General features: G+C 42.2%; 1 protein-coding gene across 12 annotated transcripts in view; it reads left to right on the top strand.

Moving 5' to 3' along the window:
• tjp1b (tight junction protein 1b) overlaps nucleotides 1–22,277 on the top strand; it is a gene marked incomplete at its 5' end in the record, with an annotated part of 72,343 nt that extends 50,066 nt beyond the window's left edge. For 2 of the 12 annotated variants that reach the window (XM_080875741.1, XM_080875731.1), the window contains 27 exons: nucleotides 764–820; nucleotides 1,303–1,427; nucleotides 1,548–1,650; nucleotides 1,870–2,185; nucleotides 2,539–2,645; nucleotides 3,023–3,191; nucleotides 3,300–3,444; nucleotides 5,425–5,555; nucleotides 6,112–6,217; nucleotides 6,921–7,071; nucleotides 7,678–7,786; nucleotides 7,871–8,090; nucleotides 8,245–8,429; nucleotides 8,511–8,606; nucleotides 8,688–8,770; nucleotides 8,869–9,079; nucleotides 9,192–9,292; nucleotides 9,372–9,722; nucleotides 10,057–10,287; nucleotides 11,323–12,189; nucleotides 12,636–12,727; nucleotides 13,025–13,240; nucleotides 13,349–13,485; nucleotides 14,226–14,697; nucleotides 14,880–15,097; nucleotides 16,386–16,529; nucleotides 20,257–22,182. In XM_080875741.1, the coding sequence (XP_080731867.1) occupies nucleotides 773–820; nucleotides 1,303–1,427; nucleotides 1,548–1,650; nucleotides 1,870–2,185; nucleotides 2,539–2,645; nucleotides 3,023–3,191; nucleotides 3,300–3,444; nucleotides 5,425–5,555; nucleotides 6,112–6,217; nucleotides 6,921–7,071; nucleotides 7,678–7,786; nucleotides 7,871–8,090; nucleotides 8,245–8,429; nucleotides 8,511–8,606; nucleotides 8,688–8,770; nucleotides 8,869–9,079; nucleotides 9,192–9,292; nucleotides 9,372–9,722; nucleotides 10,057–10,287; nucleotides 11,323–12,189; nucleotides 12,636–12,727; nucleotides 13,025–13,240; nucleotides 13,349–13,485; nucleotides 14,226–14,697; nucleotides 14,880–15,097; nucleotides 16,386–16,529; nucleotides 20,257–20,351 (5,229 nt within the window). In that variant the 3' untranslated portion in view covers nucleotides 20,352–22,182. Of the gene's footprint in view, nucleotides 1–763; nucleotides 821–1,302; nucleotides 1,428–1,547; nucleotides 1,651–1,869; nucleotides 2,186–2,538; nucleotides 2,646–3,022; nucleotides 3,192–3,299; nucleotides 3,445–5,424; nucleotides 5,556–6,111; nucleotides 6,218–6,920; nucleotides 7,072–7,677; nucleotides 7,787–7,870; nucleotides 8,091–8,244; nucleotides 8,430–8,510; nucleotides 8,607–8,687; nucleotides 8,771–8,868; nucleotides 9,080–9,191; nucleotides 9,293–9,371; nucleotides 9,723–10,056; nucleotides 10,288–11,322; nucleotides 12,190–12,635; nucleotides 12,728–13,024; nucleotides 13,241–13,348; nucleotides 13,486–14,225; nucleotides 14,698–14,879; nucleotides 15,098–16,385; nucleotides 16,530–20,256 lie in introns of all 12 variants that reach the window. The other 10 variants (XM_080875730.1, XM_080875734.1, XM_080875732.1 and 7 more) reach the window with 10 other exon arrangements.
• Between the last annotated feature and the right edge of the window lie 1,208 nt (nucleotides 22,278–23,485).

Raw genomic sequence — 23,485 nt, 5'->3', positions numbered from 1 at the left:
TTTACTCAGTTCACTGTAAACTTGGGACCTCATACTGTGGACCCACTACAAAGAAGACTGTCTAGTCTAAAAACCAACATGTTTATGGTGTGTGCCTGGGCTATTTGCTGTGCTCTGTTGTGTCATCTGTATCACTGTGAATCAGCAACAGTGTGAAACAAACAAGCGTCCTGATGTGTACCCTGTCTTAATTTTTAGTGGTGAAACACTTCCCCTTCCACTAGGAACCTTGGTAGAGGTCAAAAAATAATCAGTGCTATTATTGTGTATTCAAATATTCTGTTTATCTTTTTAATTTTTTTTACTAAAGTCTCTCAGTGTGCTTTCACAGTCGATTTGCTGTTTATAATCTTTACATCCTTTATTTGCAGTATGAATAATACAATATGAATAATGAAATGTAGCCTAGATTGCCCAAGTGGCTGATGTTCATAAAGCAGCAGTAGTCCAAACCCTTACCCTCTATTTTTTTCAGTATCTCAGTATAAGTAGCTTTTGCTGCAAAAGTGGTAAATGCTACTCTACACATTATGCAGACATTTAGCTTGGACAGATAACGCCTACTCTGTTCATTAAAAAACAGCACATTGGACCTTTTATGCAGACTTTGTTAAAGGTTAAACACTGAAGGAGACACTGTCAGATGTATTTTGGGAGCCACTCTTCCACCTTTTATCAGTTGGAATAATGAATTATTTTAACTCTTCTTGTCTGAACTCTGGAGCTTATGTGTTAAGCACTGCGCAATTTCTTTGCCTTTCAGAGTGCAGCAATGGAGGAGACAGTCATTTGGGAACAGCACACAGTAACACTACACAGGGTGGGTATCTGTTATCCTTCCTTTACTCTCTATAATTGTCTATGTTGAAATTATGCCCTATCCTAAACGCTCTCTGCCCTACCTGGTTTACGTTATTTTCCCTCTATCTCCCATCTCAGCATTTTTCTTCCCTGCTATTTTCAGGATCACAGCATGTAGGGAGTTAGCTCACTGTGTAATTAATTGCACGTGGAACAGACAAAAAGCTTTTCTTCTACACGATTCCATGTTTTTGGCTGTGGAGCATAAATTGCACAAATGCTGATCTGGCATCTTTGTGCACATTGTTTGCACGCAAACTGCATCGCTTCAAAGTGTTCGACTGCTGTATTCTGTAGAGGTGGTTTAACAAACAATTATTTTGTTGGATTCGTACCAGGAGGTGGTCATTTAAATACATCTGTCTCTACTCATCAGTTAGTGTCTTGGTCCATCCACACATCCTTATCTTTTTTGTGTTTTGTTTTTATTTCTGTGTGCAGGCACCAGGGTTTGGCTTTGGGATAGCCATTTCAGGTGGACGGGATAACCCTCATTTTCAGAGTGGTGAGACCTCCATTGTCATCTCAGATGTGCTGAAAGGAGGCCCCGCAGAAGGCCTACTGCAGTAAGATTTAGTTGTATTATCGGGAACCCAGTCATGCAGCTCATTTTTTAGTATTAAATTACACTGCCTGCTCCATAAAGACTCCACTGTCTGTCTGTTCTTGGTATCTCATTTCTTTAGGGAAAATGACAGAGTCGTTATGGTCAACGCTGTCTCCATGGATAATGTGGAGCACGCGTATGCTGTTCAGCAGCTTCGTAAAAGTGGGAAGCTCGCCAAAATTGTGAGTGTCACATCCCATTATGAAGTCTTCTTGGAAAGCTCATTTTGTAGTCAGACTTAAAAAGTGTTTGTAGCAGAGATATGCATATTGCTAATAATGTTATTTGGGCTCTCTCATATGTTTTCGTAGTTCACTAGCAGAAGAAATGTGCATGATAAGGGGAGTGCCTGGCTCATGTTGGTTGTCAAGCTCATTTCATGTCTTGTTCCCTTTGTTTAGACAATCAGGCGCAAGAGGAAGGTGCACGTCCCCATGGGCCGCCTGGGAGAGAGGGAGACTATGTCAGAGCATGACGAGGAGGAGGATAGCTACGACGAAGAGATATATGAAACGAGAAGTGGACGCAGTGGCGTGTACAGCGGTGTGGGCGGCACTATGGGCAGGCGCAGTGGGCGGAGCGGCGGTCGCAGGGACAGGGAACGTGAACGCAGCGGCTCACGGGAAAGAAGTCTCTCCCCACGCTCAGACCGCCGCTCGCACAACCTGCCCCCACGGCCCGCCAAGGTCACTCTCGTGAAATCCCGCAAAAATGAAGGTGAGGCTCACAAAGTCGGGGATAAAAAGGGAGTCAGAACAGTGGATAGTGAAGCAGGGAATCTCCTGCCATTTGCTTTACATGACTATTAACAGACAACCATATTCTCTTTTAGAAGAGAATAAAGCCTCCAAATCAGCATTGGTTAACTGCCAGAGCAAACAAAACTTGCCAGCCACAGCAAAATCCAAGTAAACTCAAGTAAATCTAAGTAAAAGAGCAATTAATCTTCTTTAATCAGTACTGTTAATCCCAGTGGGAGAAGCAGATGTCAGCAGAATCGCAGTCAGCGTGGTGTTGTCACGTGAACTCTGTGCTAACGTTGTCTTTGTTGCTGTCGTTCACTTTGTAAGCAGAATATGGCCTGCGCCTGGCCAGCCACATCTTTGTCAAGGACATTTCCCCTGAGAGCCTGGCAGCCAGGGATGGCAACATCCAGGAGGGGGATGTTGTACTGAAGGTGAGAGGGGAAAGGCAGAGAATCACTGGAAACATAGAAGATAAACTGAAAATGTTTGATCATGTTCTTTATATAATCTAACCTGATTCAGATAGAAGGATGTGCAGTATGTACTACTTTGTCTCATTGTATTAATGTTTTGGGAACATGCTGTGTAGAAGGACACCGTCACATTTAGCAACATGCACATCTTGATCCTTTCCTTTAATGCATAGACTGGTTATGGGGAGGAACATTAATGTGGTCTCATACCATTAAGATAATAACCCCAGACATGTCACCTTTTGTAATGTTTCTCTTTTCATTCAAGTTCTGTGGCTGTGTACGAATGTTTACTTCATGTCATTTCTGATGGCTTGTTTTGCTGATTCTTTCAGATTAATGGCACCGTGACAGAGAACCTCTCTTTGATTGATGCCAAGAAGCTGATAGAAAGGTCAAAGGGCAAGCTAAAAATGGTGGTTCAGAGGGATGAGAGAGCGACCCTGCTGAACATCCCTGACCTCGATGACAGTATTCCCTCAGCCAACGCTTCTGACAGAGATGGTGAGAGTGATGTGAATTCAACTCAAATGAGTGGATACGAAGAAAGTCAGACTTGTCAGGGCAACTTTGAGGCTGCGGCCGTTTCACAGTATCTTTATGTTTAACCAGACATTTCAGATATCCATTCTCTGGCATCCGACCATTCCAATCGATCACATGACAGACATCGTAGCAGCCGCTCCCGCTCTCCAGATAGACGATCTGAACCCTCAGACCACTCCCGACATTCACCTCCACAAATCAGCAATGGCAGGTAAAGAACATCAACCCGGCTTTCAGGAAATGAATAAAATCGTGGGATATAGTTGCAAGAAACATTGTTATTTTTGTATGTATATATTCTGGTTTTCTTCTCTTCACAACTTTCTGTGTTTGATGGAATGAAGTTTAGAACAATACCAATTTAAACTTGAACAGCACCATTGATCACCAAAATGTGGGTGGAGTACAAAACCACTTTGATACTGGGTTGTCCTAAGCATAATTTCTCTACTGGTTTTTAGACTGTTGTTGATTAATTAAGACAGTAATTTGCTATTGAGTGAAATTAAAATTAATTATATGCAACCATTTAGTAAGACTTTAACATCTTTTAAGTAACCACAACTGATGATATTTGATTCCATGCTTTAAAACAAGCTTTTTTCCCTTCCTCTTTTCTGTTTTTCTCATGAAAGGTAGTGTGTGTTAGCACCAACCATTACTCCATTCACCACTTCTTTTGACTCTAACGTTGTTTGAAAGTACCTCATTAATTCTTCATTTAAACTCAATAGAGCACCACAGTTGTTTCCCTTTCACTCTGCTCACTGACCTGACAAAAAATAAAAGTCAGCTGTTAAGCCGCAAAAGAGTCGGTCTTGGTCAAAATTACGGTTGAAAGCAGATCAAGAGTCTGCTCTGCTGAGCGTAGAAGCTCACTGCTCTTAACTCTTAAACATGGTGCCATAATTCAAAGCTGTTGCTGAATGGGATTTTTCTGCACTTGGTTATTCCTGTTATACTTCAGCAGCTGGAGAAATCCATACGTTTGGTGCCATTCCCCTATTTGAATATTGAGGATTTGATAAACGAATTATTCGATTTAATGTAGTTCAGTAGAGTTGTTGGGACTTTGACAAACGACTGTATATTCACAGCCCTCAGTCTAAAAGAAGTGATGAATTTGTGTGTTGAAGATCGGTCTTTTGTGTAACAGCAAATTATTAACTGATGGATGTTGCTGTTGATATCAGACATCAATTATTTAGAGACATTTCTTCTCAAGATGAGAGAATCATTTGAATGTGTCACTGGATCTTCTTCTTTTCAATGTTTTGGTGGACAGAACTGCATGTTCACCACAAAGGAAATCGTGACACACAGTAATAAAAGGCCATCTCCAGTTGCCTGTTTTAAGTCGCTCTCTATTTTTTCCTATTAGGCTCATCCTTTCTTGTCATTTTTAATATACAAAAAGCGAAAATCTCTATAATGTTCTAAACAGTGGCACGGGCACACTACCTTGTGTATTTTAGTTAACAGGAAGGAGTTCTTGTGACAGGATGTTATTTGATTTGTTTGTTTGAACCTGATCAGTGATCTGGAACCCTTTCTCTCAGCTCGTGAAGTTGGCAGTTAAGTGCAGCTTGGGATGAAAAGAAGTTTGTTCCTGTCCAGCCAGTTCAAGCAGGATCCTTTGTAGTTACTTTGTCACACAGTCTGTGAACAAAGCAGCTCTCTTCCCAAAAAGTTAGCCATGTGACCAGGAGAGCCACAGATCTATGCCACTGGGAAGCCTGTCTTTATCCCTCCTGTTCCTATCAATTGCTAAGAAATCACAATCAGCATCTGAAGTTTCTGTTTGTCAAAATGCATGGAAATTTGGACATCATATGTCACTGTATATTAGTTTATACAGTAGTTTACGCAATTTTTCTTTTTAAAGGAAGTCAAAGTAAGCTGGTCTAAAGCCAGAGCCTCACAGTGAAATTCACCTGGAGGACAGAACCCACTCTGACACCTTGGATAAGCTGCTCTAAAAATAGAGCACGAAAGACTGGAAAGACAAAGTGATGACCTTCAACACTAAGATGCAGGCGTAGAAAGAAGCTATTCTTAGCAAATGCATGTTCTGTTTAAGAGACAGTTTCATGTTGCCTTGCAGCACTACATCTGCAGAATGCATTATTCATGATCTCGTGCCTCATGTTCTAAAGAGAGGTTATACAAAAACATCTTTTTGCATCTTTAGTCACAGAAGTCGTGACGACGAACGGGCCTCAAAGCCGGCTTCAACACCAGCGAAGCTAGCGGAGGAGGTACCTCTGCCCAAACCGAAGGAGTCAGGAGGCAGAGAGGAGAAACAGCTCCCACCCCTCCCAGGTCAGATGTAAATCAGTCAGCCAGAAAATTACATGTTGGTTTGTATGTCTAAGAATAGTCATTTGTAAATCAGTGTGAATCTTGAGAAACGGTGTGTAATGGCCCTGTCTGTCGTTTGCAGCAGAAAATTTACATGAATTAATGAACTCTTATTCGAAACAGTTATTTTTGCCCTTTTTTGGTTGTTGCGCTTTTAAAAAGTTAGATCCAGACGCCTGCCGAGCCTGGCTGAGTCAGCCTGGAGCCAAGTGAAAATAAACCATATGAGCTGATCGAGCCTGACATTCCTCCCCAGCCTCCAGCAGTCTGCTGCCTCTCTCTTTGACTTCCTAGCTCAGGACACTGTGTGCCTTGAGTGTGCGTGTGTGCACACAAGAATGTGTGTGATAATATTTTGCTTATATGTATATGCACACTGTTGTTGTTTTTGTTCTTATTCTCACTCATTTTCTGCCTGTGTGAGGGTATTCCTTTGTTTATGATGATGTACAGCCAGTGTTACGTGTTCATCATCTGTCTGCCATAATAACATGAATCCCTGCACATTTGTATTTAGAACCCAAGCCAGTCTATGCTCAGCCCGGACAGCCAGATGTAGACCTGCCTGTCAGTCCTTCTGATGCTCCTGTGCCAACTACTGCCCATGATGATAGCATCCTACGGTAAAGTTTACAATATAGTAATATCCTACACTCTCTCTCTCACTCTCACACACACACACACACACACACACACACACACACACACACACACACACACACACACACACACACAGCGGGGAAAAAAGTACTTTTGACTACATCAGGAGAGCTGTTATTCAGAAAAATGTTTTAAAATGCTTCCATGCACAGTCTTATCTGTAAAGCGCAGTATCTGCAGGCTTCAGACTGCTCTAAACACTCAGTGGCAGGTTTTTTTTTTTTCTACTCTTGGGTCTCATTAGCCTCAGATAAAAAGGATACCCTAAATGTGGTCATCTCAGAAGTGTAGGTCTGACTGTGAGCACAGCAGCCCCTCCCACCTGCTGTTCACATGTTTTGTTTTCAAGGTGCAGCCAGTCGGGAGAAAATACAACAGGGAGGGTGGTCTTGAAGGGAACAGTTAAAAGGGCTTGTGGATTATTTTGAGCTGTGAAGTGTGCTGTAATGAAGATTTGTAGCTGAAAACGAGGGCAACGGGACCCCCATTAATGGTTAGCTGCCAAGTTGAATGAGCAGGACGCGGAGTGATCAGTGGTTGTGTCTGAGAATGTTTACTGTTGTTATTTTTGTTATTAGCAAAAATACTGAAATCTCTTTAGAGAAATCTGGCTGACATTTAAGTCATATCAAAAGAAATGAACTTGGCAATTGTTTTTATTCTCAGGCCAAGCATGAAGTTGGTGAAGTTCAAAAAGGGGGAGAGTGTGGGTCTGCGGCTCGCTGGGGGGAACGACGTGGGCATCTTCGTAGCTGGAGTGCTGGAAGATAGTCCAGCCGCTAAGGAGGGCCTAGAGGAGGGCGACCAAATTCTCAGGGTAAGATTATTTTTAACGTAAGCTGATTGTGAAGTGAGACAAACTGCAACACATATGATGAACAAGAAAGGGGAGCTGTTTAAGTTTGGAGAGAAAAGTGGAAAAAAGGGATAAGCCATTTTGTTTTAACAGTGGGCACATCATAGTGCGTGTAAACAGTAGTGTTTTATGGGAAATGTTTCTGAAACATTCCCTTAAATATTCATGGTGTTATACTCTGGCTGCTCCAAAATTCCTCTATCTTCAAGCTGGTCTCTTAGCAATAGCCCTGAGGGAGCGTACACAAAAACACCGTTTCCTCTCGCTGTGTTTGTCCCATTCCCTCACAGTCGTATATCTCACTGTTTGTTCCTCCTCCTCTATTCTCTGAGTATATTGAGGAATGACTTGACTTCTTGTAGTGCAATAAAACCTGCAGTTACCCAGGCATTTCAGAGAAGAGGAAAAGCTATGCGAACCTCTGTTTAAATGGAGATTTACATTTTCTGAGATGTGCTCCTTGAACAATAAAAGCTTCTGCTTAAACTTGATAATCCAAAATAAAACATTTTTGTATGAAAACCATAAAAAACATAAACCAGAAACATGCTTTTTTCCAAATTCCAGGTAAATAATGTTGACTTTGCAAACATAATCCGAGAGGAGGCGGTGCTCTTCCTCCTGGACCTTCCTAAGGGTGAAGAGGTCACCATTCTAGCCCAAAAGAAGAAAGATGGTAAAGGAAGTGAAAAGAGAACTAAGAATTATCTAATAAGCTGATTGGTTTGCTGATACTGACTTAACGCTCTGTACTGTTCAGTATATCGGCGGATTGTGGAATCAGATGTTGGTGACTCTTTCTACATCCGGACACACTTTGAGTATGAGAAGGAATCGCCGTATGGTTTGAGCTTTAACAAGGGCGAGGTGTTCCGTGTGGTGGACACTCTCTACAACGGCAAATTAGGCTCCTGGCTGGCTATTCGCATTGGCAAGAACCATCAGGAGGTGGAGAGGGGCATCATCCCCAACAAAAACAGGTGAAAGCATCCCTTCTCATCTCCTTTCGAGTTGTAGTTAGTGTGTGTGTGTGTGTGTGTGTGTGTGTGTGTGTGTGTGTGTGTGTGTGATGTCTTTGTGTACTGGCAGTGTTGATATTAGTCCTAATGACAGTATCTCTGCTTTTGTCTACAGAGCAGAGCAGCTCTCCAGTGTGCAATACACTCTCCCCAAAACAGCAGGTGGAGACAGGGCTGACTTCTGGAGGTTCCGTGGTCTTCGCAGTTCAAAGAGGAACCTGAGGAAGAGCCGAGAGGATCTTTCTTCACAGCCAGTCCAAACAAAGTTCCCAGCTTATGAAAGAGTTGTGCTGAGAGAGGGTGAGGTGTCTGTTAGCCCTTTTAAGAGTAACAGCACAGTTTTTTTTAAGTCTGTTAATGGTTTCTTTTCTCGTTGTGCAGCTGGCTTCCTAAGACCGGTTGTAATATTTGGACCTATTGCTGATGTTGCTCGTGAAAAGCTTTCCAGAGAAGAGCCAGATCTTTTTGAGCTTGCAAGTATGTCAGTAAACTGCATAAAACACATTTAGTACTCAAGAAAATGTATTTGTCTTAAAATTGTCTCACCTCATTTCCTAGAGAGTGAACCGAGAGATGCAGGAACAGACCAGCGTAGTTCAGGAATAATTCGTCTTCACACTATCAAGCAGATCATCGACAGAGTGAGCTCTTTATGATACATGCATAGATTTTAAAAATAATATATAATTGTTTGTGTGCGTGCATTTGTTAAAAATAACTCTTTCTTTTCTTAATGAAGGACAAACATGCTGTACTGGACATCACTCCAAATGCTGTGGACAGGCTGAACTATGCTCAGTGGTACCCGATTGTAGTCTTCCTAAATCCCGATAACAAACAGGGTGTGAAGAACATGAGGACCAGGTTGTGTCCAGAGTCCAGGAAGAGTGCCAGGAAGCTCTATGAGCGAGCCATTAAACTGAGGAAGAATAATCACCACCTGTTCACCAGTAAGTGGGAGAGAGTTATAAAAATACCAGTAAATGAAAAAATGTAAATTGTCTTTTTTTTTAACATGCTTTGTTCTTAATGAGCTGCCTGTAATGTAAACTATTCTCTTAGCGACCATCAACTTGAACAATATGAACGATGGTTGGTATGGAGCGCTAAAGGAAACCATCCAGCAACAGCAGAACCAGCTGGTGTGGGTGTCAGAGGGCAAGGTGAGTCTATTCTGCTGCGCTGAACACCATTACTGTGAATAAATGAGCCATCAGGTGACGGTTTCTCTGCTCTATTCAGGCGGATGGTACTACAGAGGATGACTTGGATATCCATGATGACCGCTTGTCCTACCTTTCAGCACCAGGTAGTGAATACTCAATGTATAGCACAGACAGCCGCCACACTTCTGACTATGAGGACACAGACACAGAAGGTGGAGCATACACAGACCAGGAATTAGATGAGACTTTGAATGATGAGGTGGGTCTGCCCACGGAGCCTGCCATCACCCGCTCCTCAGAGCCTGTGCGAGAAGATCCTCCTGTAATTCAGGACACCCCTGGTTACCCTGGATACCAGCACCCCGTGCAGCCTGACCCAGCCAATCGCATAGACCCTGCTGGGTTCAAGATGGCTGCTCCGCAGCAGGTAAAGTTCATATCTGGCATTGCAGACAGGCTTTGCCTTTCAAAGATGGATGCATGGGTGAAATTATATGACTGAAGAGCAGAGGAATTACTCCTTTGTATTTAGTGATGTGTCCTGACCTTTTTGTTAAGATTAAAAGTTTCTTGACTAAGTAATGAATATTTTTAGAAGCTACTGGTATGTTATCGATTCTAATCACATTTCTGCAAGCGATTTCTCTGGCTGGTGTAAAACTGATTCAGTGTAAGGAAGAAGATCACGGTGTTGGGGTAAGCTGTACTTTCTGTGCCCTTGGCAGGCTGTATTATAAATGTCTCTTAACAATACTTCACAGCAAGGTGAGGCTGCTGTGCCCATGCCCTCGTTGCCTCCGACGTCGGTAGCAACCCCTGCTGCTGAGCAGTCTGTACAGCTAGAGGGTGTGCACCTAGAGGAGCCGCCTGCTGCAGCCGCAGCTCCTCAGGCTGACTCACTTAGCAGCCCCAGCCCTGCCCCTGAGCTTATTCAGCCCCCACCACCACCACATGAACCCCACCCGTCTGGACTGCCTGGTCCAGAACCAAAGGTACCCGCTGTTTCACCAGCCACTCGGACCGGGCCTGGGCCCCAGCCTGCTGTTTTAACTGCCTGTCTTCTCACACATGCTTTCCACTTGCTCTCTGCATGACACGCCCACACTGTGTGACTCACTGAGCCCACTGTGTGCCTCTGGCTTCCAGAGAAAATGTGTGACAGACTAGTCCACATGCACCACAGTGGGCTGGGAGACCAGAAGGACTGGTACATCTGAGTCTTTGACCAGGGTGAAGACATCCACAACCAGCCCTAACTGTTGCCTTACTTCCTTTGCATGGCTCCTAATGTTTTTTGGGTTCCTTTCAGCTTCAACTTTTCTTCTGTAGATGAAAAATAGTGTCACAGTAGCATCGTAGTGGGTAGATGTGTCGTCTGTCGTAGTGCCAGTAGTTTGACATTGCATTATATGCAAACTGAATGTTTTTTGCATGATGAAAGCTAACCTGCAGACAGTACTCTTGGTAATAAATTCCTTTCAATGAGCAATTCTCCCTATGGAAAAACAAACTTGCATCTGCACACTGCATTATGTCTCTCTTGTGTAGTTACGCCCTCTGTATATGCCAACAGATCAACCTTCCATAGGAAGTACTGTAACTAGATTTGCTGTCTACAGGCTACACATCATTTGTTTGAAACGAGGCCTTTCAGAAATGTACAAATTACTTGCTAGTGTGCCATTTATCAAACTTTAAAGATGTAAAATTCACTTGTGTTTATATGGATAACCACCATTCTTGAAAGGCATCTTGTCAAACAGGCATTCAGAGCTGTTTTTAATAATGGGAAAAGGTTTGCCTGAGTAAATGCACTTTGACTTAATCTTGGTTTAATTCATCGGTTGAGAGATTTTCTTTGGTTAATGTTATTGTTAAACTTTTCAAGGTTTTAGTTTATTTCCTGTTAATTAATTTAATCTTAATCTGGTGTTGGGAGAATACTGGCTGCCTTCTGTCCTGCAGCACTGGTTTGTTAAAAGTTTGCAATGGGATGGATCCATTCATTTAATTCTTTTTCTTCACAGATGTACAAGAAAGATCTTTACAATATGGAGGACCCTGTGCGAATCAACCATAGCCTAAAGCAGTCTATGAGCTATAGTCACCAGCCGCCGTACCAGGACAAACAGCCATACCGCGAATACGACCACCCGCCTTACGGATATGATGGAGGCGGCTACACGGAACCAAAGCCTCACAACACTGATTCTCACCTGCACTACGACAACCGTGTGCCTCATTACAACGAACAGTGGCCCCCCTATGACCAGCAGACCTCGTCCTCCCAGCCCGCAGGGTACCAGCCGGGCCACCAGCAACCCATGGGCTACAATCCCCGGTCCCCCTATGAGGATGGACCGGGAAGGGACTACAGCCCCCCTCAGCCACGCTATGATGAGGCCCCACCAGTGGGCTATGATGGCAGACCTCGCCACAGTAAACCTGGACCGATTCGTTACGATGAGCCCCCTCCACCACCTCTCCCTCCGGCAGGCTACGATGCACGTTCCCCATATGAAGCAGAGACCCACAGCTTCCCCATTAACTCCCCTCGATCACCAGAGCCTTCGAAGCAGTATTATGGTGACTCTGGTCTGAGGTCGACCTACATGCCTGGGCCTCCAAACCGGGGTTTTAAGCCAGGGATGCATGATGCTATGAGAAACTCTGAACCCACCATTCCTCCACCTAAACCAGAGGCCCTGCCCTCCCCAGGCGATCCAGCAATCACCCCAGGGTCCAAACCTCCTCCACCTCCACCCCAGGAAGACCTGGATGAGGACCCAGCCATGAAACCACAGTCAGTGCTCAACAGGGTCAAGATGTTTGAGAATAAACGGTCGGTTTCTATGGACAGGGCTAAAGAGGGAGGTGATTCATCAGTACTCCGGGTATGTTTATCTCACCTTAGTTACAATAAGGATTCTGGCTCAGTAACGCAACAACGTTAAAAACTTGATGTTAGAACTCTGTATTAACTTCATCACATTTCAAATATTTGCATTTGTATTGCTAACAGCAAACTGGTTAGAGTCCTAGTTTAAATACAGATAGCTATAATCTTGAATAAAAATCCTATTTAAAAAAACATTTATGTATGATAATAAAATATACAAGGTAGGGTGTAAATGGAGTCCAACAGGATATGGTATGTTAAGTTTCATTGATATGTAGTTATCTTGAAAACGCAAGCTTGTTTATATGAGATTTTTCTTCCTTTTTTTTTTTTTTTTGTCTGAACAATTTTACATCTTTCAGGCACAATGATAGATATGTGTGCAAAATCTAAATCTAATGCAAGAATCACTAAAGCAGAGGCCCATGTTTGTTTTTTCAGCCTGCAGATATTCCTAAGCCTGTGATGGCACCTGGACCAGTCCTTAAAGCCAATTCCCTCAGCAACCTAGAGCAGGAGAAGTCCTCCTATAGGTATGTAACCCTCGCTGCAAAACCCCAGACTACAGGGTAGGTGAGTGAAGGACAGTCGCTCATAAGATCCTTGAAAAGGAGTCTTAGAATTCATTTGTTGTAGTTTGAGCTCCATCTAGTGGATGCCGCAAGCCCTGTAGGTTAGCCTCAGTGTCATTGGCTGCCTGAGCTGCCCAGCTGTAAAGATTCATATTGATTTCAAAGATATCTGATAAATTAATCTCATAGACTCTACTTTAAGTTAGTGTACAGTTTCTGATTTGCCTCAATCATTCTGCTGTTTGTCTTTTTCTGCAGGGCTCCTGAACCACAGAAGCCCCACACCAAGCCCATGGATGATGTAGTCCGTTCCAACCACTATGACCCAGATGAGGATGAGGAATACTACAGAAAGCAATTGTCCTACTTTGATCGTCGCAGCTTTGACAGCAAGGCCATGAGCCAGCCCGCTCCTGGCATTAACCGCTTCCATGATCTGCCCAAACCACCTCAGCTATCCTACCCATACAACAGGTATAACAGCTCAGCCTGTGCCAAAAGTGCTGCCTGTTGTACAACATTTCTCAGGTTTTAAGTCATCACAGCTGTTGAATAATAATTGTTTGTGCCATCTAACTGCAGAGTTGAGTCTGTGGAGAAAGTGAGTCCAGTGGAAAAAAGATACGATCCTCTGCCACAAATCAGTCCCTCTTCACAGTATGGGCCCCCGGCCTCCGCCATTCCACCCGCCACACTCCCCAAACTCAGTCCTGGCGATGGTAAGCTTCCTAAACTTTATGCTGGCCTTCAAACCTTCGTCTGTACGTTATTACATGAATAACATACACATGACATGAATTATATCTGTGCCATGACATGCTTTCTCCAATAAGCTTTGCCTTTTTTGGCCACTTTTTTTCTTCTGTTCTCATATACAGTCATATACATATCTTCATATTTCTTTTCCTACTGTTTCCAGTTGCTTCCTCTCACATCTTTTTGTTTGTTCTTAAATTGATTTCTTAAACAAGACCGTGGTTTCCAAACTAGCATTGGTTGTCTAGAATGTTTTGGGGTTTGTTTGTTTTTTTAGCCTTTTTTTTTTCTTTTGTGCACACATGCATTATAAAGTAAACATAGTGCCTCCTGCTACTGCTACCTCTTTGTGTTAATGTAATTTTGTAGGACTGTCCCTGAAGTGATAATGGCTTTAAAAAAAAGACTTTTCTCTCTCTCCCTGTGAGATCAGACTGGCTGCATGGTAGTCAGACCAGAACTGTAAGCAAAACTATCTGTGGCAGGACCTTTTTTTGCTTGTTGCTGATGAAAGATCTCTACTGAGTGTCAAAGCTCGGCACAGTTCTGTAAATCTAGCAAAAAAATCTTGATTTTGCTCATTTGTTGGTAGTAGCTAAACTCTTCAGTACATATAGAAAGTACATAACTGTATATATAATCTCTTGTGTATGTTTAATCAAGACTGTATTTAAATTACTTGATTTATTATATCCTCTTTCAGCTAACTCCGTACCTGAACCATTGACCTCACCCAATCCTAAACCTGAGCTGACAACTCTTAGGCCGACCAGTAGGGATGAACCCACACCTGGCAGTTACCTGCCCCCGAGGGGCCTTCCCGACAAATCCCCGGTCAATGGCACTGATGCAGCACCCCCAAAAACCCTGAGCACTCCTGCACCAACTAGCTATAACCGCTACGTCCCGAAGCCTTACACCAGTGCAGCCCGACCCTTTGAGCGCAAGTTTGAGAGTCCCAAGTTCAACCACAATCTGCTGCCCAATGACACACAGGTGAAGACGGACCTCCTCAGCAAGCCCAGTGTGGTGAGCAACAGTAGTGGGAAACCTCAGTTGTCACCGCAGCCCCTTGATCACGACAGTGGCCTAGACACTTTCACACGCACTATAGACAACAGGCCCAAATACCAGCACAATAACATCAACGCCATTCCCAAGGCCATCCCTGTAAGGTAAGACATGTTCTCACCCCTAGTAGCATTGAATTCTCAGAGAAAGTAATTACTGAGCTGCTGAGAAAGGGAGAGAAACTTGTTTGTGCACAGGGGGTTTGCTCTCATGCCCTCTGCTGTACATATTCTCTGCCTACACTGATTTGACTGATGATGTTCTCCTCTCTGCTTCTGTCCCTCAGCCCCAGTGCACTGGATGATGACGATGAAGATGAAGGGCACACAGTGGTGGCCACTGCCCGTGGAATATTCAACTGTAACGGAGGGGTCCTGAGTTCTATTGAGACGGGCGTCAGCATCATCATCCCCCAGGGTGCGATCCCGGAGAGTGTCGAGCAGGAGATTTACTTCAAGGTGTGCCGGGACAACAGTATCCTGCCCCCCCTCGACAAGGAGAAAGGTCAGTTCCTCAGTGCTGGATAGAGATCCTCCCTAACCTAGATTTATCAACTTGTGAGATGGTACAGAATCTGAGGAAACTGGTGAAGGTTGTGAAATGTTGACTGTAGTAGTGCAGGGGCTTTGTCTTCCTAGATGAGAATAAAGTTTTTCAAGCTATGCATTTTAAGTGATGTAAGGCTTGGTGATGTGTTTGCCCATGGAAGCAAACACACACTTCTTACCACCTTATGCATCACTAAGAAAACTAGTCTCATGAATTGAAAATTGAAAAATGATTTCTGTATTACTGAATATAGATGTTTTCCTCTAGATCATGGTAGGCAACTCCAGGCCTCGAGTGCCGGTGTCCTGCAGGTTTTAGATCCCACCCTGGGTTAACACACCTGAATCAAATTACCAGACCTCTGGAGAACTTCAAGAAATGCTGAGGAGTCATTTAGCCCTTTAAATCAGCTGTGTTGGATCATGGACACATCTAAAACCTCCAGGACACCGGCACTCGAGGCCTGGAGTTGCCTACCCTTGCTCTAGATCACATTAGTCTGGAGAGAATGCCTGCCACCTCTGAAAAACTCTCTCTGGTCCCCAGTGATCAATTACATTACTTAGTGGGTTTGTGTGGAGAGCTGTTTTGGGGTATGTATTTGTTTGTTCTGGTGCCCTGGTGGTGGTGGTGGGGCCTGCCTTGTGGTGTGGGGCCTGGCCCGGATGGCTGGCCTTTTTTGGGGGGGGGGGGGTCCTGGTATGAGATCTAGGGCCCTGGTGCCCGGGGTTGCCCCACATGGGGATGTCCTGCCTGTGCTTTGTGATTTCTGGGGTACCTGCAGACAGTTTGAAGGTTGTTCAGTTGAGAGAACACTTGTCACTTGGCTGTGGTCTGGATTGGGAATTGCTTGTCTGGGACTCAGGCAGACTGAGTGGGTGACTGAGACTTCTCTGTGAGGTGCAAACAGTGGGTGCTTCTGCTTGCTTTGAGTACCCGTTTGTATTTTATATGTTTTTTTTGTATTTATGTGAGCTGTCAGACATGAAAAGCTTAAAAAACAAAGTTTAAGTTTTGCTTTTCTTGGATAGTTGTAGAAATTCTCTTTGAGTTTCAAAACCAATATAGAAACTACTACAGAAAAAAGACCCTGAACTAGATAGGGAAATAAACAGTGGTTATACTGGTGGTTACACACTTTTAAACAAGCATATATTTCTTATTTACTACGATGGCCTAATAACAGACTATTAAATCGGGTGTTTGGTTTGTGAAGTTTAACTCTGGTTGTATATCTGTGCAGGAGAAACGCTGCTTAGTCCGCTGGTGATGTGTGGCCCACATGGACTCAAGTTCCTGAAGCCGGTGGAGCTGCGCTTACCTCACTGTGCGTCAATGACCCCTGATGGTTGGTCTTTTGCTCTAAAATCCTCCGACTCCTCGTCGGGTATGCTGTCCTCTCTCTGTCCTTTTGGGGTCTGTGTGCAGACTTTGGTGTTCAGCAAAGCAAGTTCATTGCTTTCTGAATCAGTTTAACACTCACATCTGTTTTCTGTTCCCCCCCCCCCTCACCTTTTTATCATGCATGTGCTGTTTGTTGGTGGTGTTATTTATTTTGGGCTCTCTGTTAGTTCCAATTAGTTATATGAACTATAAACAGACATAAAGAGCTAGTATTTTTAATCTTGAAAATCTTACCAGCTGACTCTGAATCAGTTTTCCGACAGAAGCGGTTCCACATCCAGTTTAGTGTGGATGAAGGTGCTGCTGTAGACAAACACAAAGTCTGTGGGTTGGATGACATTATAAAACTATCATTAGACTAGGGCTGCCACGATTAGTCGACTAGTCACGATTACGTCGACTATCAAAATCGTTGACGACCAATTTAATAGCCGACGTGTCGTTTGAAGCTTTGTAAGATCACAAAAGACGCAGGAATAATAGCAGGATTTAAGAGTGTAATAACGGACTGAAACAGAAGATGGCAGCACTGCATGTACAAGGATGCCAGCTGCCGTTAAACCCTGAAGAAGAAGCTGCGTCCCAGAATTCATAGCGCAGCCCAGTGCGGCCCTGCTCAGTTTCCAACAACGGCGGCAGCTAGTTAGTTTTAATATTACTCTTATTATTCTTTCTGGGTCACAAAATAAACGTTTAACATGTTTTCAGAATGTAGCTGTGTAAACCTCAAATATCTGCTCAGTTTATCAAGACACCACATATTTTCAAAAGCGCTCCGACGTTTTCGGAGACGTCTGTTACCCACCAGCTCGATAGCGAGCCGGGGTTCAAGGCTCACTAGAGCTGGAGAGAACACTGGACTCCCGGCAAATCGTTTTCAAACCCACCGCCGTCTTTCACTACTCAGGTTAAATATGATATACAAGTCACTTGGATAACTTAAAAATGTTATTGTTTGGATTTTTTTTTAAAGTATTTTATTTGTTCCTGAGTAAATCGGTTTGGCTGAGATTAAAGTTATAGTTTTTACACAGCTGAATAAACGTCAAGCAGACAGCTGATTATCAGAAGTGTGAGATGCTCGAGAATTTACTCCGGTGTCCTGTTATATTTTAGATAGCAAGGAGCAGACAGCTGAGTTTATTAAACTCCACTGAAACAATCTGCAAATTTGATTAAAATTTAATAAACTATCATCTTATCTTTATTTTTAGTTAGCACATGCCTTAAACACTTCAAGCTGTAAGCTAATGATAGTTATATAAGCGCAGATGCATGCTGGTGCAATAAGCTGTACGTTTTACATCCAATGGATGCATGATCTGATTAGTCGACTAATCGCAAAAATAATCGTTTGTGGCAGCCCTACATTAGACCAAACGTTAACATCGCTGGCCACAAACAATTCACTTTGATCTTAAGTGGGCCATACCAATAAAACTTACCTCTGTTTAACTACACATTTAATGTCTGTGATGTCCTATTATAATTTTTAAAAATGGTAATTTCAGCAGTATTTCTCAGTTTTTCTACAACATCATAAAAAGCTGCTGCAATAAATGAAAGTAATCTGTTAGCACAACTTTTGCAAATAATAAATATGTAAAATAACAGTAGCATAAATGTCGATTGGAGAGGTCTTTATCAGTAGGAAGAGCTGTGAAATGTGTGAAAAGTTAAAAGTAAAAAATTCATGCCGTCTTTCACATTTTCCAAAGCCATCCAGTGCACCTCATTGGAGTCTTTGATTCGAGCCCTTATGTTTGAGGCCCCTGGTCTAAACTGTTAGATAAGAAGTGATACCAGTGATACTGGATTTCTATTCGTTTGGAGCCAACACCCAATATACATTAATTAAAAGGAATTATTAAAGGAGCTGGCATCATTATGTTTGGATGTCTCCATAATTGTGAAAACTGAGAGTTGTGTACTATAGAAAACGAGTGCTTTTCTCCTGATGCTTTTCTCGAAAGTATAATGAGCACGTGTCCGACCCTATCAAGCAGATACATACCAAATATGAGCTCACGACCACACATTGAACTTTTCTTTGAGGAAAATTCCAAACAGGACCTCATTCCAGCTGCTTATTTTGGATGGATTTGCTGCTTTTCCTATGGAATATTAAACAGGATTTCTCAGAAATGTTTAAATTTTACAGTTACAGAACAAATGCCCACTTGTTTGATTCTTGGTCTTCATTTGCTGAATTTTTATGTTTAATGTCACAGTTTGTGATGTTTTGCATGCCAGATAAGTGTTGTGACCAGTAAAAAGATGTTTTATGAAATGAAAGAAATTTATAGGCATGTTAACTGATCTAGTTTCAGAAACCTTTACATGAGTATCCTATCATCTATACTGTGACTGTACTTAAATTCAGATGTGAGTCAAGATGTAGGAAATAGGGTAATGTTTTATAATCAAGGTATAAGGTAAGTGCTTGGGAGATCTTGTGTTTAAGTATAATCTATTGAGAAGTAGGGCTGTTCGATATATTGAAATATATCGGATGACGATATAAAAACGTCTATCGTTTCATTTTACGCTATCGTTTGTTTCGTGGTGTCGCAAAATAAACTCTACGGCAATATTTTTTCATTATTTTGATGGTCACTGTAGTGGTTATATTAATTTCTTAAAGTTCTCTCTTTCTCTTATATGTAATATAACCATACTACTGATGGACAAGCGCCTGTTTTTATGCGTTGTCGTTAGCAACAGCGACGGTAACACCTTCGTGTGTCCGCTTGTTTATGTTCCACATAAACCTTTCACAATAAAGCTCAAGATCCTGTTGAGACTTTTCAAAATAAACTGAATCACGTGAAAGAGCAGATTATTTACGAATGAGAAGTAAAAAAAGAGCCGCCAGGTGCTAAAAAATAAACCTTAGACTCAAACATTAGAAAAGGCTTTTCCCCGCAGCACGCCGTGTAATAAATACTCACAAAGAAAACGGCGGCCGTTACAACTTATGTCTAAAAATGTATAGTTTCATGCATCTGTTAAAACACTCGACTCCATGACGCGCAGCTGGAAACATTTCATGCAAGTCGAGCTGCCCGAGATTCACAGAATTTACAGAAAATGTTACATTTTTGTGATTTATATCGTTATCGGGACGATAGAAGTCTTATATCGGGATATGAGATTTTGGTCAGCGATTTTGCAAAATGCCCAGACCAGCCCCTCACTGAGCAGTTGAACAGGTGCACCTAATGAAGTGGCCAGTCTGTGTATATTTAGACACACACTCAGGGTTCTTGCTTTTAGTAAACTTTTCTTATTACTAAAGTAATTATTTTTTGATTTAAAAATGACAGTAAGGACTTCAAATCAAATCACTTTTCAAATCAAATCAGATCACGAGGCAGCACGTAGACACTAACTTGGCGCTGAATGCTTTTACAAAGGCCAGCCAGGTGTACATGACCTTTCAACTGAAGTCCTGCTAGTTTGGTTGCTTCTAAATTCATGTGTGGAATAAGTATGTTGAAATTCATTAAATTAAGTACTACTTAATTACATGCACTCATCTGAGGAACATAAATTCATGAAACACCCTTCATTAATTTGTGCACTATCATTTGAAATCACCAGCCTTTGCATTTTTATTAAATCGCGTGTTTCGAGTACCTTCAGTTTCAGTTTTCTGTATTTTAAAGCTGCTCTCCATCAGCTGACGTCACGTCTCTTGTTCCCCGCAGGTGATCCCAAAACTTGGCAGAACAAATCTCTCCCTGGAGACCCAAACTACCTGGTGGGTGCAAACTGTGTGTCTGTGCTCATTGACCACTTCTGAAGAGGGCAACAGCTGGCCTGTTACTGAATGTGATAAAGCAGGGGACCCGAGTCTCCCCTGCCGTGCCCACTCCACGGTGCAAAATGCTTGATGAAGTATGAACTCAAACTCACGTTGTTTACTGTGCCCAAAATTTAAAAAAACTTAAAAAAACACACACAAGGAGAGTCAGAGTCCAGCATCCCCAAGGCTGTACTCCTCCTTTCTTTTCTTTCTTTCTTTCTTTTTGGTTTGGTGCTTACAAGGCTTGCAAAAAATAAAGATGAAAACGTTATTTAAACAAAAGGAACTGGAGTTGGAATGCATGACCAGTGCCACAGACTGAATAATCACATTTTGACATTTTTAGCTAATTTTGTAAAGGTTCAGAGCGGTGGAGGAGGTAAAAACAAAACAAAAGAGGATAATTTTGAAAACTTGTTTAATATTGCAGTTTGATTTTTGAATACTGTAAAAACAAAAACAAAAATAAAACAACAACTCACAAACAGCAAAGTTTGTATATGCAAAACTTTTGTTTGTGAGTTCTGTGGTCATGCGTTTCACTCATGATGGATCTCTGAGGACTTGAGAAATTGCTCAGCGTGACTCATGAAGACGTAGGCATCATCGAGATTTAAACAAAAAAAAAAACTAATGAAGAATGAAGGTTAAGTATTAGTATCAGACACCCGCTCGTCCAGCGGGGTTCTCTCTGTTTCAAACGTGTTTTTTGTAGAAATGTTTTACCGTAGATAAATATACTGACTTGATTTTACAAACTCCTGCTGTCTAGAGATCTATGCATGTGCTATGACTCAGGTTCAGAAGCCTGCTACTACTAAGTTCAACACATGAGAAATCCCATCGTACACTGCAAGCAGTGATGCCTTATCTGCATATTAACTTTTCAGTGAAACTTTAAAACATCGGTTCCTTCAGTTGTAGCGATCACTACGGAAGAAGCAGAAGAAGAAGAAAAAGAAGTTGTCGTCGTTGTCTCTGCATTTTCTCCTAAAAACGGTGAACTCGGATTTAGCACACGAGAATAATTGAGACTGGTGAAAAAGGTATGCTTTCTTTTACTGCTATGCATATGAAGTCTGAGGAAATACAAAAAAACAAAACAACAAGCTAGAAGATGTTTAAGTTGTGGCTGTACATAATGCTAGCATATGGCCTTGGTTCTCTGTAAATGAACTTTTGTACATCTTTGTTATTTTGTATAAAAGAGAAAACGTTTGTTTAAAAAAGAGAAAGCGGTTACATTGGTTATGTTTGTATTCTGGTTATACCCCTGAGCCTTGGAACTGACATAAGCAGTAATAAGTCCGACTTTTCTACCAACGTATACAAACACGTACACACATTACAAACATACACACTACTTAAGGCATTTTTAACTGTCAGAAAACTTTTTATTCTTATTTACAAAATAGAGAAGTGCTCGGTTTAAATGATTTTAAAAGACGTATTTGAGGGGGGCTGCTGTGAAGAGTGGTCCCTTCCTTTCTTTGTGATACTGGATGCTGTATTGTGTGCCCTGAAATGTATTTTTGTACTAAGACAATTTATTATGGCACATCAGTACTATTTTTCTTTTGATATGACGACACTGCTTCAACCCGACACTAGTTTTTTGGTTTTTTTCCCCGTGTGGCTGACATTCTTTTTATTTATTTTGATTTTACTTTCATTTGTTTTCCTTTGCAACACATTTCTAAGTATACCACTGTATTACTAAATAAATTCATTTATAAAGTAAACGCTGCCCAGATTCCACTGTTGTGTTGTTTCCCACGTCTTTTTAGATAGCGACACAGCAACACCAGTTTATTTTCTGCCAAATGGATCCGAGATGATTCCCGCAAGGGTTCAGGAGTTGGCGGCTGTTTTTGAAATAATTTATTGCTCAGTTTTGAGTTTTCTGCGCCTGCCTGCTAAAATGTTCCATCTGTAAATGTAGTGAGACGTTGGGGTGGGTTACTGTTCACACAGCGAGCTTAACTCCCTGTACTGGATTTTCTGGATTTTTGCATATCAGGAAAAAAATCAATAAGAAGGCAAGTCAAAACGTGTTTCTAGAAATGTTTGCATGTTTACTAAATGATTTGTAGAAACCCTTTAAGCAGCATTTAACACTGAGCACATCTGCAGCCTTTGGACTGCTGGATTTGAGGAACTTCTCGTCTCCTATTTGACAGGAAGCATCTGTTTACCATCTTCCCCAGCCTAGGTTTTCTTCAAGGACACTTTGGCTATATTTATCCTTTTCTAGATTATGTACACTCATAGCACCATCCCACCACTGCCTTATTGCATTATGAGGGTTTTATCAGGAATCCAGTGACAAGTGCTGTTGATCAGAGTATTTTTGGAATTCGACTCATAAGATCGAGAATCTGTGTGCTGTGAGTTTGAATGCTGTTTGACAACCTACTTTGAGTTTACTAAACTGAATTCATAATCCATTCCCTTCACATACAAGGTCTTTAATAATCAGGCGCCATTTTATCTTAAAGACCCCATAATACCATACCCACCACTCTACAGCAGTTCACTCAGACTGCGGCCTCAGTTGTTGTTCTTATCATATTTAAAAGTAGAAAAGCAGCCCCTTCAGCTTCCAGGCTCCTCTTCTGTGGAACCAGCTCCAAGTTTGGATTCATCAGACAGACACAATCTCTCCTTTTAACATTTGATTAAACTTTACTTTGTGATAATGTAGATCGTTGGCGCTGGATCAGGTGACCCAGAATCCTGTCTACACTGCAATAGGCCCAGGCTGCTCGAGGCTATCCATGATGCAATGAGTGTTCATTCACCTTCTTTTCCCCTCACTGTGTTTTATACACCTCTCTGCATTTAATCATTAGTTGTTAATAATCTCTTCCACAGCGTGTCTTTACCTTACAAAAATGGAGCGCTTTGACTCAACTGTTGTGATTTGGCTCTATATAAATTCAACTTGAACTGAATATTACTCTGAAGGCCTGAGTGATGGAGCTGTGGAGATGGCAGGGTTTTTTTTCCTGCAGCAGTTTAGCTGCAGTCAGGATGGAGTGAACGTTTGGTCTCCTCATTCAGTCAGCTTTCTGGATCCATCATAAACAGCAAATGTGGTGCTTTCACATCGTCTCCCCCCCCCCCCCCCC

This window comes from Rhamphochromis sp. 'chilingali' (assembly GCF_963969265.1).
Source record: "Rhamphochromis sp. 'chilingali' genome assembly, chromosome: 2".
Classification (NCBI taxonomy): Eukaryota; Metazoa; Chordata; class Actinopteri; order Cichliformes; family Cichlidae; genus Rhamphochromis; species Rhamphochromis sp. 'chilingali'.
The sequence above is the reverse complement of the archived record's forward strand: the minus strand, read 5'-3'. Positions and strand labels throughout refer to the sequence as shown.